Genomic DNA, 12,810 nt, shown 5'->3' with positions numbered 1-12,810 from the left:
TATAAAAAGAGGTGTGTCTAATGAGCCCCATATAGGATAACTATTCTGCATTGGTTTGCACTAGGTCACATGGCTTGGGAGGTATTGAAAAAAGGAGACCGTTTCTTATAGGAAATAATGTATTTTCTTTAAAAAAAACATAATATAAAATACAGCGTGCATACAGTCGCTATAAAAAGAGGTGTGTCTGATGAGTCCCATATAGGATAACTATTCTGGATTGGTTTGGAGTCCCTAGGTCACATGACTTGGGAGGTATTGAAAAAAAGGAGACCATTCCTTATGGGAAATAATGTATTTTCTTTAAAATATTCATATAAAATACAGTGTGCATACAGTGACCATAAAAAGAGGTGTGTCTAATGAGTCCCATATAGGATAACTATTCTGCATTGGTTTGGAGTCACTAGGTCACATGACTTGGGAGGTATTGAAAAAAAGGAGACCGTTTCCTATAGGAAATAATGTATTTTCTTTCAAATATTAGTATAAAATACAGTGTGCATACAGTGACCATAAAAAGAGGTGTGTCTGATGAGTCCCATATAGGATAACTATTCTGCATTGGTTTGGAGTCACTAGGTCACATGATGTCAAAGCTATTGACAAAAAAGACTATGAAGGTAATTCAGAAGGTACTTTATAGATGGTTCCTAAGTAGGTCGGCTGGGAGCAAGTAGACAGGTCATCTGTGAGCACATTGTCTGCAAACACGGGGTGAAACCGGCCGCATGGAAAAAAAAATTGAATATCTGTCCAATATCCGAATATCAAATATCAAACTAACTTCACCTCGGTATTTAGGACCTGAGCAGACTTTAATAAGGATTACAAAACAATGGTACATTCCCTGACCACAAAGAATGCAGGAGAGCTTGAATAACTTTCCCACGCCACCTGAAGAAACTAACCCTGGCTATGTATTTAAGAGAATGAACACTTCGAAGTAAATAATCCAGGTCTAGCATGACAAGCAGTAAATTGAAGTGAATATGATATATCTAAGTAGCCTGATATTTATGACAAGGGGACCTGCTTGATCGCAGCGTCTGGCTTCTGCCCAGTGCCCACTTAATTTTGCTGACGAGTGGTGACGTCATCAAAACAAGAAGTCCTTGACGCTGTGAGTGATAGCTTGCATGCCAGCTACTTGCCAGTAAAACACAGTGTTGTGCATAACTGTCGACTGTACCCCAATATCTCAAGGCGATATTTCTTTGTGCTGCGAAATGCTACAAGCTTAATAACTGTAAAGTGGATGCAGCCGACTAACAACAGCTTGGTTAGCTCAAGGATTGCGCTAAGTTAGCACTACCGCTAACTTACCTGACGTTAAATCGCCGCCTATCTTTCGCTAACAGCTCGCACTGGTGTCGTTAAATTTACAGTGATCTCGCGCTGGATTTCTACTGTGAAGATATAACAGGTGTGTTTTTTTATATATATTTCCCAGACGGAGCTAGATAGATAATAACCTATTTATCCTGTAATGTGTTGCTCTGAAATGTTGAAATTCAACCAAACCGTATATGGTCAGGGTGGCTAGCTTTAGCTAGCTAGGAAGAAAGCAACACTGCTGTTACTTCACTAAACAGCAAACGGGATAATGAAACATAAGATGTCGCTTAAATAACATTTCTGCCGAGTCTTCGCAGCTCATATCAGTGTGCCGAGTAGCATGTAGGAGGCAAGTCTCAGCTAATTTGCATAAACATGTTGGGGGGCCTGGTAGGCAGGCAGGCCTAGTTGAATGCACCACATGTGTCTGCTCTATATTTTTATTTTAATGTGCAATTTGTTCTGCGCACTAGGTTTGCACAACCATATATTGACCATGTTTTATATATTTTGCAGCATTTTATGCTACAGCTCAGGTTTGGAGTAGAAGAGGAAGACAGTGGTGAACTCTGTCATCTTAACCAGGCTGTGTCCAACGATGACCACATGCTTCTACTGGAGCTACTCTCTCAAGAACGGTACAAGCGGGTCATTAACCACCGCAGTGGCTGGGGCGTGCCAGGAACCCCGCTCCGCATGGCCGCAAGCAAGGGCCACCTGCGGTGCCTGGAGGTCCTCTTGGCGCACGGAGCTGAGGTGGACTGCATAGACGTGAAGGCGCAAACCCCGCTCTTCACTGCAGTATGTGGCCGCTACCTCACATGTGTGTTGGCCCTTTTGCGTGCCGGGGCCAACCCCAACGGCTGTCCCAAGAACAACAGCTCCCCTGTCCTCACGGCTGCCCGCGAAGGCGACCCGGATATCCTGAGACAGCTCCTTCACCACGGAGCAGATGTCAATGCCAGGTCAAAAGTGAACCTTTGGACATCGGGTGTGGCCATTTGCAGTGGCCCACTATACCTATCGGCTGTGTATGGGCACCTTGACTGCTTTCGGGTTCTGCTGTTGTACGGCGCCGACCCCGACTACAACTATCCCGATGAGAGGCTTCCAAGTAAGGGGAAGCAGCCTAAAACTGTGCTTGAAACATGCTTGAGGCATGGATGTGGAGTTGAGTATGTGCAGCTACTTATAGATTTTGGGGCCAATGTGTATCTACCCACCCTGATCATAGAGAAGACCACCAAGCAAAACGAAGCAGTGGAGCTTCTGCTAAAAGAGAGAGGTGAGAGAGTAGCATGTAGTGTAGTGTTTGCTTTCAAAAGCCATAAAATGTGATGATACTACTGCACTCCATACGAGTCTTTTTCATAATATCTCTCTTCTGACTGATTATGGATTTTGTTGTTTTTTTAACACATCTGTTCTATTCTTTTCCTACCAGGATGTCCGAAATCACTTACCTCCCAGTGCCGTTTGGCCATCAGAACGCATCTGAGAAAGATCAACAGGATTGATTCCATAGACTGTTTGGACATGCCACCTTGTCTGAAAAATTATCTCAAACACATACCAAACCGTGTGATCCTGTAAACTGTGCTAGCAGCAGCTGTGCCTTTCACACATAGTATTCAATGCTGTCTACAGAAAGGAAACTATTTAATTACAAATTAATCAAAGCGCTTTTACTGTAATGGACTTTTTGAAATTACATGTCATGTTTTAAGAGTCCTGTTGAAAGGCTTTTTTTAACGAAAGGCTATTCGTTAATGTCTATATATGTACGCAGCAGGCTAGGTAGCTCAATATATTGGAAAGATTACTTGTGTTGTCTCTTTGAATTGCAGCTCTTGGTACTGGAACTCCATGGAATAAATCACATTCTAACTCCATCTTTCTGACGTTTTTTTTTTTTTTTTTTGTCATAGTGAATGTCAATGTGAATCTTGTATAAGATCATCATCAGGTCATAAGTGCTCTGACCTGTGCCGTTTCATTATCTGAGTCGAACAAGAGACATGGGTCGTACATCCAGGAAATGGGTTGTTCTTGCACATCACTAGGCCCAACGTTCACATTAGTTGCAATCTGTAGGGTTGGGTACCTTTCACATTTCAACCGATTTTATACAGTCTATGGTTACAATCCGATTGTCAAAAAGAATCTGCATGTAAACGACGTGGCTAGGAAATTCTGCGAAATGCAGTAATTGAATCCGGGCAAAGTGGACAGATCCTTTGTCAACACACAATATAGTCTTGACGATTTTATTTAGGTAGCCTACTATTTTTCAAGAACAGCTTTCATGTAGGACCTACAACACCCATCATGCAATTCGATCAATTTTACCATCCAACAGCAACAGGAAGCCTTTCCAGAGGTAGCTTAGCGCTCATCGAATGAACAAAGTGAGTCAAGTCCTAAACGTAACTGAATGGTTAGTTTATTGTGACGGGATGTAGCATGCTAGCGTCAGTGAAGGTGAGCTATTTTTTTCTGATGTATGCATTTGACTGCTTGTTCAATAAGCGCGCAGATCCGCAGGGCAGTAATCTGTAACGTTGCAGTATCATTACCTAACAAAGGACCATCTATATTTTGAGTTAACGTTAAGTGAAACAGCTAGCTAAATGTGACATCAACTGGCTAGCATACACAACTCTGTCATGTAATCGATACTTATAATGTTATATAATTTGGTCAAGAAACAGTTTTCAACTTTGCCACGATGCAGAGAAACGTTATACCAGATTTGAATTTCTGCTTCGACTTAGACTAATTTCATGGCCATATTCCAAGGTAGCAATCACGAAGGCCTTAGCTAACCTTGGCTAATAGCTGGAGAAGGATTATCTGACTAACGTTACAGTGTGACTTAATGTTGTTGTTTGTTTTGATGATCTCTGGAGTCTTTTTTTGAGCGCAAATCGAAGCTCTTTTTCAGTTATGAGTGGCCAGATCTGTCATCCAGAAGAGCCAAGTTAGCAAGCGAGGTTCCACATGGGGTTTCTTTGTGTCTAAATAAATCGGTGATTGTCATAGCTACCAATAAAGCTACGCTTAACAAGAACAATGCATTGAATGCAAAATACATAATCTCAGCTGGACTTAGTTTTGTTGACCTCTTGAGCTGTCTACTAGATTTGACTTAACTTCAAGTCATTCCCAAAATGAGTAACGTTAGGTATTTCTTCAGTGGACAACTGACTGTTGCTCATGCCTTATGTTTGTCACCTGTGTAGACGCGACTAGATAAGTACTCTCTGTGGGAGTTTCGTGAATTTATCTGAAATAGTTTCCTTTTTATCGTTTAACATGATAACACCAGGGATGGATTGTACTGTTTCTAATATATTTTGTTGTTCTCTGTTGTTTTAGGTGTAGCATGGCAGACAGCTTGTGTGAGATGGCAAGTCGAACATCCTTTTTCATTGGACCTGAAGGTGACTTCATGTAGCCTAGCTTGTTGCTTTAAACCTGCATTGCCATGGAGACCGGGGCAGGAAGTGAGCTCAGTGAATCAGAGATTGTGGAATCCATCTCCCAGGAGTCACCACACCCTCCTCCACAGCCACCCTCTGGGAAACTGAGGAAGACCGCCTTTAAGTTCTTCAGCAGCCGCAAGAGCATCTGCGTGCTGCCCAGCTTCTTCGGTGGGCTCGGGAAAGGCCAAAGCCGAGGGTCCTCCAAGAGTGGCGTCACCAAGAGCAGGACGCACGACGGCGTGAGCCGAGGATGCTGGGACGACGGCGTCAGGGGGAGCGGCGACATCGCGGCCGGAGACTTTGAATTTCGTGCGCAGCGAGACTGCGGAGGCGGGGCTGAGTCGCAACGGGGAACAGGGGAGACTTTGAAGTCACAATTCCTGCCATGGCAGAGGAGGGGCCTTCGAGGCCTCTTCAGCAGCATCAGGAGACACAAGAGGAGCAAGAATGTAGAGAAAATCTCGAGCCTGGAGATGTTGCCCAGTGCCTGTAACGTGCCTGTCGCCCAGGTGGACGCCGGTCGTCACAGCAGCAGTGACGATGGCCACCTGGGCAGCGTGTTGGAACCGGTTGTGCCTGACTCCGCTAACGGCAGGGAGGGCGTTGTGTACGCCGCCGCTGAATGTATGAAAGCTGACGTGTTAGTGCCTGAGATGAGGACGAGGGGGGTGGGAGAGGGGAACCTCGAGGAAGAGGAGGACGAGGAGGAGGAGGAGGAGGAGGTGGGGGAGAAGAGGAGGAGGAGTGGAGTGGAGACAGCTGCTGAGGAAACAGAGGTTATCCAGAGGGGTGTTCCCGGCACATATCGGCAGCCCCTGTGTGCCGACTCGGAGCTGGTGCGTCTTGCCGAGCAAAACCCAGAAGGGGCGGACTGCGACCCCCCGGCTGCGTCTTCCTCCTCTGACCACGCCAGCCTGGTCTTTGGCGACGTGGCGTCCCTAAAGAGCTTTGACTCGCTCACGGGCTGCGGCGACATCATCGCCGACCAGGACGACGACAGCGTCGCCGAAAGCTCGGTGTCGGGCGAGCGGGGCAGCCGCAACGCCGGCAAGCGCAGCTCGTGCTTTGTCTCGTACCAGGGCGGTGGCGAAGAGATGGCCACACCTGACGAGGTAGACGGCGACTACCTGCAGGGCCTGTGGGAGGCCGAGGCTGCCAACGAGGCGTGCTACGTCCCCGACGAGCATTCCGACGACCTGCCAATCACCCCGGACCAGCCTATCAGCTCGCTGCACACCATCACTACCCCGACCACCAGCAGCAGCGATTGCGGCGGCATCAGCAGCAACACCGACAGCAGTCCCCTCGGCGTGTTGGAGACGGTCCTGAGCCCAGGCGACCTCATGACCCCTCAGAGTGACCACCAGGAGTCGGTCCCCAACAGCGACGAGGGCTACTACGACTCCACCACGCCCGGCGCGGACGATGACGCACGCGAACGGCCAGCGCCGAGACCTGAGCGGCTGCCGCGCGACAGCTACAGCGGTGACGCCCTGTATGAGCTCTTCGAGCCCGATGACCGGCTCCTCAGCCCGGCTCTGGCCGGTGATGGTGACCCGTGCGACTTCCTTGGGATGTCCCTGCCGGGCAGCGACGAGGGTAAGGGAAGCCCCATTTACTCCCTGAAGACGGGCGCCATGGACACGCGCGCCATGGAGACCGAGGAGGTCCACCTGACCAAGATCCAGCAGGCGCTTCTGTGCTGTGAACTTCAGAGTCTCAGGACGACGGGCAAGGACCCGCTGCTGTTCAACCGAGGCCCGTACTACACCGACTCGGACCTCCCTCTGGGCAGCTGCAAGGCGGGCAAGAAACATCTGGAGGAGCCCTTGAGCCCCAGAGGCACCAGGCTAGCTCCTGTGCGCCATGCCTTAGAGGATGCTTCTCTCTCCTCCGACGGGGGGTCAGGGCCCCAGATGCAGGACAATCCCACGTACTCCCAGATCCCAAGTCCACTGCAGGAGTCGGGACCCTACCTGCAGCGTGACCAGTGCAGCCCTCCGGCCGCCCAGCCCCACGGTCTCTCACTGCCCAGCGGCGGCCATTCCCAGGAGGAGCTGACGGTGTGCTTCTCGCAGGCGCTGGTGGACTTCACGAAGCGCTCGCGCGTCTACTGCAACTCCACGGAGAGCCTGGACGGCTCCGAGTCCAGCTCGCCGTTCGGACAGAACCTGCAGGCCCTGCCGACCATCGTGACCTTCGATGTGGTGGACATGGAGAACGAGGGCGAGTTCGAGCAGCAGACGGAGGAGGGCGTGGAGGAGGAGCTGGCGTCTCCGTTCGAGCCCTTTGAGCCGTTCGAGGACGAGAGCTGCTACCTGCAGAAGGACGCGTTCGCCGAGTGCGACGAGCGCCTGTTCGACGCGTACGAGCAGAGCCTGCTGCTGGACAACAACGCGTGGGGCATCACCAGCCTGCCGCGCCACCTCAGCTCCGGACGCGCTAGCCAGACCGCTGCGCCGCCACTGGCCCTCAACCGCCGCAGCCGCTCACTCGACACCGACAGCCTGGAGCTGTGCGCGAGCAGCGACGCTGCGGCCACAGCTGGAGGAACGCCGTACGAGACCGCGAGAACAGCCAGCTCGCTTCACCGCAAAAAGAAGAACGCCCACGTCTCTGCCGCCCCAGGTCAAGCCAGGGGGGGCCTGAACCAGCAGCCAGCGGCGACCAGGGATGGCCGAAGACACGGCCACGGTCAGGGTCTCCTGGAGCCAGTGTCGGTTTCAAACTCTGTGTCCCAGAAACAGCCTTCCGCGTGTCCCCCTCCATCCGAGACGCATCCTGCCAGCAAGCCGGCCCTCCAGGCTGCCATCAGGCCCTCCGACCTGCCTCTGCAGGCAGCACCCTCCCTCCGCGGCCGCAACCCAGCTGGGGCATCTGCGGGGGGTAATGGGGCATTTCTTGGAGCCAACCACCAGTCATCGGGAGAGGGCTTGGAGGTTTTTTACCGTTGCGGCCTGGCGGAGTCCGGTCATTCCCAGGGCAAAATGCGCCCAGTCGGGGTGACGCAGGGGGTCCCCCACCTCTGCCCCAGGGCTAGCGGTTCCCCCTGGGCCAGATCGGACAAAGAGCGAGCGCTTAGTGGAAAGAGTATGAAGGCGGTGGAGGTGGGCTATGGTGGTCCCACTCAGAGCAAACGCTCCACGTAATTGAAGCCCCGATTCAGATCAGATGTGCAATCTGCAGCCGGACCCTCATCACCACCAAAGACCCTGCTGGATGTCTCCTCAGCACTATTCATTTCTTTGGAATACCGACTCTTCGCTCTTTCACAGTTTCTCTCTTTCTGTCTCTCTCTCTCTCTCTCTCTCTCTCTGTTACCCATGCACACACTCTTTGTCCTGGTCATTCTATGTCGTCCATCTCTTATTCCTTGGGGTTATGTTTTACTTAAGTATGTTGCTGATAAATAAGCTAGCGTCATTACTTTCATTCTCAATTAGTTTTTTAGCACATACCACACAATACTATTTTTATGTGAAATGTTACATCTATGTAGCGATTTTATGAAGAGGTCACCTGTTTTGGTAATTTTTTTGGTAAAAATACAATATTTATTACAGAAACTGAAACCTGTCGATACAGTACACCACACACAGTTTAGGTGCTAGCACTCAAAATGTAACTTATGTCGTGATAATGCATTTGAAGTGTCAAAAAAGTATATTTTTTACTTTATGCGTGAATGACATGTTCAGTGCATTTTCCTCCCTTTTCTCTGTACTCTCAAACATTTCATTTGTTACACTATCAGTATTTTAGCGTTTACACTTTTCCTACTTGTGAGAGTTTTGATCTTCATTTGTACTACGTTTATATCAATTTATTGTTTTGCTGATGATTTTGTAATTGTGCAACTCACAGGTGTACACTACCGTACTGGATGTTTCCAAAAAAGCTTCTATCATTCTGGGTTTTTTTTCTTTGCTACTGTAAAACAATATTGTTACACAAGTCATGTTTAGTATTCACTGTAACAAGTTACTGGAGAAATGAGCAGAGGTGCGTTCAAATTTGCAAACATAGGCGAAGGTTTGCAAACGGTTTTCTGTTTGCTTTGAGTTCTTGGCGAACACTCGCAAGGAGTCTGAGGAGGTAGTTCTCTGCAAACATACAGTGGAGCTTGACGAAGCATTACTGGAATGTTTACACCAAATCGTTCAAATTTAACTGTTCAGATAAAACATATTCTCCACGAACGTTCGCCACTGTTTGCAGCCAAACAACACGCACCTCAGTTATTTACCACCTCAAGTCATCTACCAGGGGGTATTCCAAGTACTGTACGTGGTTTAGTGACAAACCTGGGCAAGTAAACCTCCTACAAGAGCCCTATGGCATTGTTTTGTTTGGAGAATAAAGCCATACAGCTCTTCTATTAGGAGGTTTACCACTTACTCTGAGTTAACTTCACCCAGGTTTGTCACTAAACCACATACTTGGAATGCCCCCCTGATCTGCCATCAACTTCAGATCCTCTTGTCCAAACGCTGGTGTATGTGGGTTAAGCTGAAATGCCTCTCTTGCCTAGAGTTAGGAAATGAAAGTTGTTTGTTTTGTCTTTGAACGACACCGGATGGTATAACATGACTTGAATGTCAGTTCATTAAGTCACCAGTTGTGGAATATGTATGAAAAAAAGATATAGTAGTTTACCTCAAGTATTAGTTAACAGTTAGATCGAAGCAATGATCTTCCACCATGGAACTACAACTACATACAAATAGATTACTGGAGATTTTAAACTTTTGAAACTGTAGATCAGTTCCTCCACATTTTCAGAGTGAACTTTCTGCTGTCTTTGACCTAGTCAGTGAGTAGGCGTTTAGAATGTAAATCACTGCCGTGTTGACCGCTCGTCACTGATGTATCCATGAGCTGTATGACGAGCTGAAATCTGGGTGCACCCTCTACATCACACATGGGAGCAGCTTGTCAGTCACTAAACGTTTTTGTTTCTTTCTCTTATGCTGTGTATGAATGTCAAACCAGCAGTCACAGCGCGGATGATTTCATATCTTGTGGTCAGTGAGGTCAGACACCAAAGTCGTCGCTGTGCTCTTAATGTTTCAGTTGTGTTATCTCCAGGTGTGTATTCCAAGTAAGTGGTTAAGTGACAGGTCTGGGTAAGTTAACCCAAAGGAAGTGGTAAACCTCCTAATAGAAGAGCCCTTTGGCTTTATTTAGTTTGGAGATTAAAGCACTGGGGCTACACTAGTATCTTGGTTTGCCCCATCATCTACTTGGAATCATGGCCTGCTCTGGAGAGAGAGAGAGTCTGTCTGTGTGTGTGTGTGTGTGTGTGTGTGTGTGTGTGTGTGTGTGTGTGTGTGTTGGAGAAAACAAGCAAAACAATCAACAACAGTTTCATGGCTGAATTCATTTTTAGTACATTCTGGATTTGTGTCGCCACATTGTTGATCTAATGTTTCTGAATGTGCACATGGCATTTGGCTTCGTTTGCCTAAAACCATGACAAAAAGCTGTTTTGTATCTATGGATGTATATGTATATGTATATACATATGTATGTATGTATGTGTGTGTATATATATATATATATATATATATATATATATATATATAAAAAAAATATTACGCAAGCATTGAATGTTCCAGCACTTTGGCAGAACATTTGTAGACAACCATAGCCTTTCATGTTTTAACACCACGACCACTCTAGCTGAGAGAACCAATGTCACCTTCAGTGCTTTAGTAGACCTCACGCTGACTGAAGAATCCAGTCCAACCACACCCCCCCCCTCAGCTGAAAATAAACACCATCTTCAGTGAGACATGTCTTTGGTTTTTCTGTGTGTGTGTGTGTGTGTCAGAGTGAAGGTACAGTGAATGTGCAACCATCACGTCTCTGTCTGGCGCTATTTTAGATGTGATTAGGATATTCTCAGGGATGCAGTGTCATCAACACAGTTATTCAGAATATGCCTGCCTCACGGCAGCTGCTGTTTCAGACTCACACATTCAGTTTGTTAAGATACAGGTTCTCGCTTCTGTTGTTTTAGTGGAAATATACCACTCTAGGATTGATGTTGGGCCCTAAAAAAACAATGGATACCAATAAACTCCATTATATATTCTAAATTACATTATATATGAATCATGCTTTGGTGTTGCTGAGGAAAGGTGTCTAAAACTAAAATGAAAATCTCCAATGATATTGGCTTGTTTATGATTAGCTGTAGAAGCACATATGTGATGTTGCCCATGATATCATGTGTGTATGTGTGAGTGACTGTATTTACCTCCCTTCACTGTAACCCTAGTTCTTAAATATGTGGTTAGCACATAGGATAACAGGACTACAGATTCATAGCACGTTCCTCTGAACTTTTTTTTCTCAATAAGGAGTAATTTCGCCCCCTAGTGGCCAAACAAATGCCAGTGTGTGTCGTGCAGAGATGATGCATGTGTGTTGAGTCCTTTGAGGTTGCCTGTGTTAGGATGTTTCATCTTATCAATATCTGCTTCAACCTCACTAGCTGGAAACTACCAAACATGTATGTTCTTCATCAAACTATATCTGTGTCACTTTTGACCAAATTTGTCATGTGCAATGACCACAATCTGCTGTGTAATGGAGGAAGTCGCTGGCAGGAGTTGCTAAGCAACAGAAACATTTTCCTTTTTCCTTTTTTCACAATGAGATCAACTCAGTGTTATCAACGGCATATTTACTGCCCAGTCAGAGTTTCTGTTTCTGTCAGTGGAAGTCTGTCTTGTTCCAATGAAGCAAGTGCAGCAGTGGTCTCAGCAGAGTGCTTTAAATGGGCTCTCTCTCTCTCTCTCCTCATCTCTCCTTCTCTCCACTTTAACTTTGAAGAAGGAGTAGAATTAGGAGAATTAGTTATTCTCACCTTTCTTCTTGTCCCCATTTAAAATAGACTCTTGTGTTTCTTCGCGCCGACACCAAAGACACACTCATTCACATCTGTATATGCCCTGCGCCTTGTTCTACCGCATAAGGGGGATGACAAAAGTCAACTCCCTCTGAGGCCAATTACTCAGTCAGGAGAGAGAGAGAGAGAGAGAGAGAGAGAAAGAAGAAAAAAATGAAAGAAGGAATGAGAAATGTGGATCTGAGAGCTCAGTGAAAAGCAGAACGGGGGGAGGGGGTGACGGGATGCAGAGAGGAGAGAGAAGAGGAGAGGAGTGGTGGTGGGTGAGGAGAAGAGGATCTGTCCTGTTGGTCATGGCTCTTTGTCCCCAGATCGGGAGCAGGGGCTAGGCAGGCGCAGGGTTGTTTGGCTGCACAGAGGCCGAGCAGCAGCAACAGCAGCACTGAGAGCTGTTACGCAACCACTGTGTGTGCTGCTCTGTGATCTGTAAACGCGCCGTGATGAGGGGGAAACGCTACTGTGTGTGAGTGTGCGCCTGGCCGTCAGCCCAGAACACACACACACAGAGTTACTGCACCATGCTCCCTCGTGTGTATGCATGTGTGTTTGTATGTCTCTGTGTGTGTTCTGCACTACTCTAGCAAATAAAGCACTCTCCAGTGTGTGTGTGTGTCTGTGTGTGTGTGTTCTGCAATATCCTTCCACAAATAAGATTCTCTCTCCTGTGTTTGTATTCATGTCTGCACAATACATTTCCCTGAAATAAAAAAAGAAATCTCAATCTAGATGAGCAGAAGAATTCTGTCTCCGGTGCATGCATGCATGAATGTGTTGGGGTGCACGTTAAGTGTGTGTGTATGTTTGTGTGTGTGTGTTTGTGTGTGTGTTTGTGCATGCATGCATGAGTGTGCTGGCATGACAGCATGATTTTGAACTCTAATCTCACTCCACTTCATACCTATCTCTATTAAGATGGAGAACAACTCATAACATTCAATAGGACTGCCTAATATGCAGTATTAGTCCTGGATCTCCTGGACTGGATTGTGTTTGTATATACATGTGTTTATATATATGTGTGTGTGTGTTGTGTATACATTTTGTATACATTTGTTTGTGCATGCATGTGTG

At 47.2% G+C, this 12,810-nt stretch overlaps 2 protein-coding genes across 7 annotated transcripts; both read left to right on the top strand.

Annotated features, from left to right (window-relative positions):
• Positions 1–1,022: 1,022 nt before the first annotated feature.
• On the top strand, positions 1,023–3,230 carry asb12a (ankyrin repeat and SOCS box-containing 12a). 2 transcript variants are annotated; one of them, XM_042093103.1, is made up of 3 exons: positions 1,023–1,123; positions 1,855–2,623; positions 2,783–3,230. In XM_042093103.1, the coding sequence occupies exons 2-3, from the start codon at positions 1,861–1,863 to the stop codon at positions 2,929–2,931; spliced, it is 912 nt and encodes a 303-aa protein (XP_041949037.1). In that variant the 5' UTR covers positions 1,023–1,123; positions 1,855–1,860; the 3' UTR covers positions 2,932–3,230. The 2 variants fall into 2 exon arrangements, with proteins under 2 accessions (XP_041949037.1, XP_041949036.1); XM_042093102.1 differs by having other exon boundaries at positions 1,055–1,426.
• Positions 3,231–3,349: 119 nt separating this feature from the next.
• Positions 3,350–11,874, top strand: amer1 (APC membrane recruitment protein 1). Of its 5 annotated transcripts, XR_006031992.1 has the most exons (3): positions 3,350–3,819; positions 4,717–10,099; positions 11,853–11,874. XR_006031992.1 is itself a non-coding variant. In XM_042093087.1 (2 exons), the coding sequence occupies exon 2, from the start codon at positions 4,826–4,828 to the stop codon at positions 7,970–7,972; it is 3,147 nt and encodes a 1,048-aa protein (XP_041949021.1). In that variant the 5' UTR covers positions 3,350–3,746; positions 4,717–4,825; the 3' UTR covers positions 7,973–10,615. The 5 variants fall into 5 exon arrangements, 4 of the variants coding, with proteins under 4 accessions (XP_041949021.1, XP_041949020.1, XP_041949022.1 ...); XM_042093087.1 differs by lacking the exon at positions 11,853–11,874 and having other exon boundaries at positions 3,350–3,746; positions 4,717–10,615; XM_042093086.1 differs by lacking the exon at positions 11,853–11,874 and having other exon boundaries at positions 4,717–10,615.
• Positions 11,875–12,810: the final 936 nt, after the last annotated feature.

The sequence above is a fragment of the Alosa sapidissima genome, chromosome 5, assembly GCF_018492685.1.
Source record: "Alosa sapidissima isolate fAloSap1 chromosome 5, fAloSap1.pri, whole genome shotgun sequence".
In the NCBI taxonomy this organism is placed as follows: domain Eukaryota; kingdom Metazoa; phylum Chordata; class Actinopteri; order Clupeiformes; family Clupeidae; genus Alosa; species Alosa sapidissima.
This window is presented reverse-complemented; position numbering and strand designations above follow the sequence as displayed.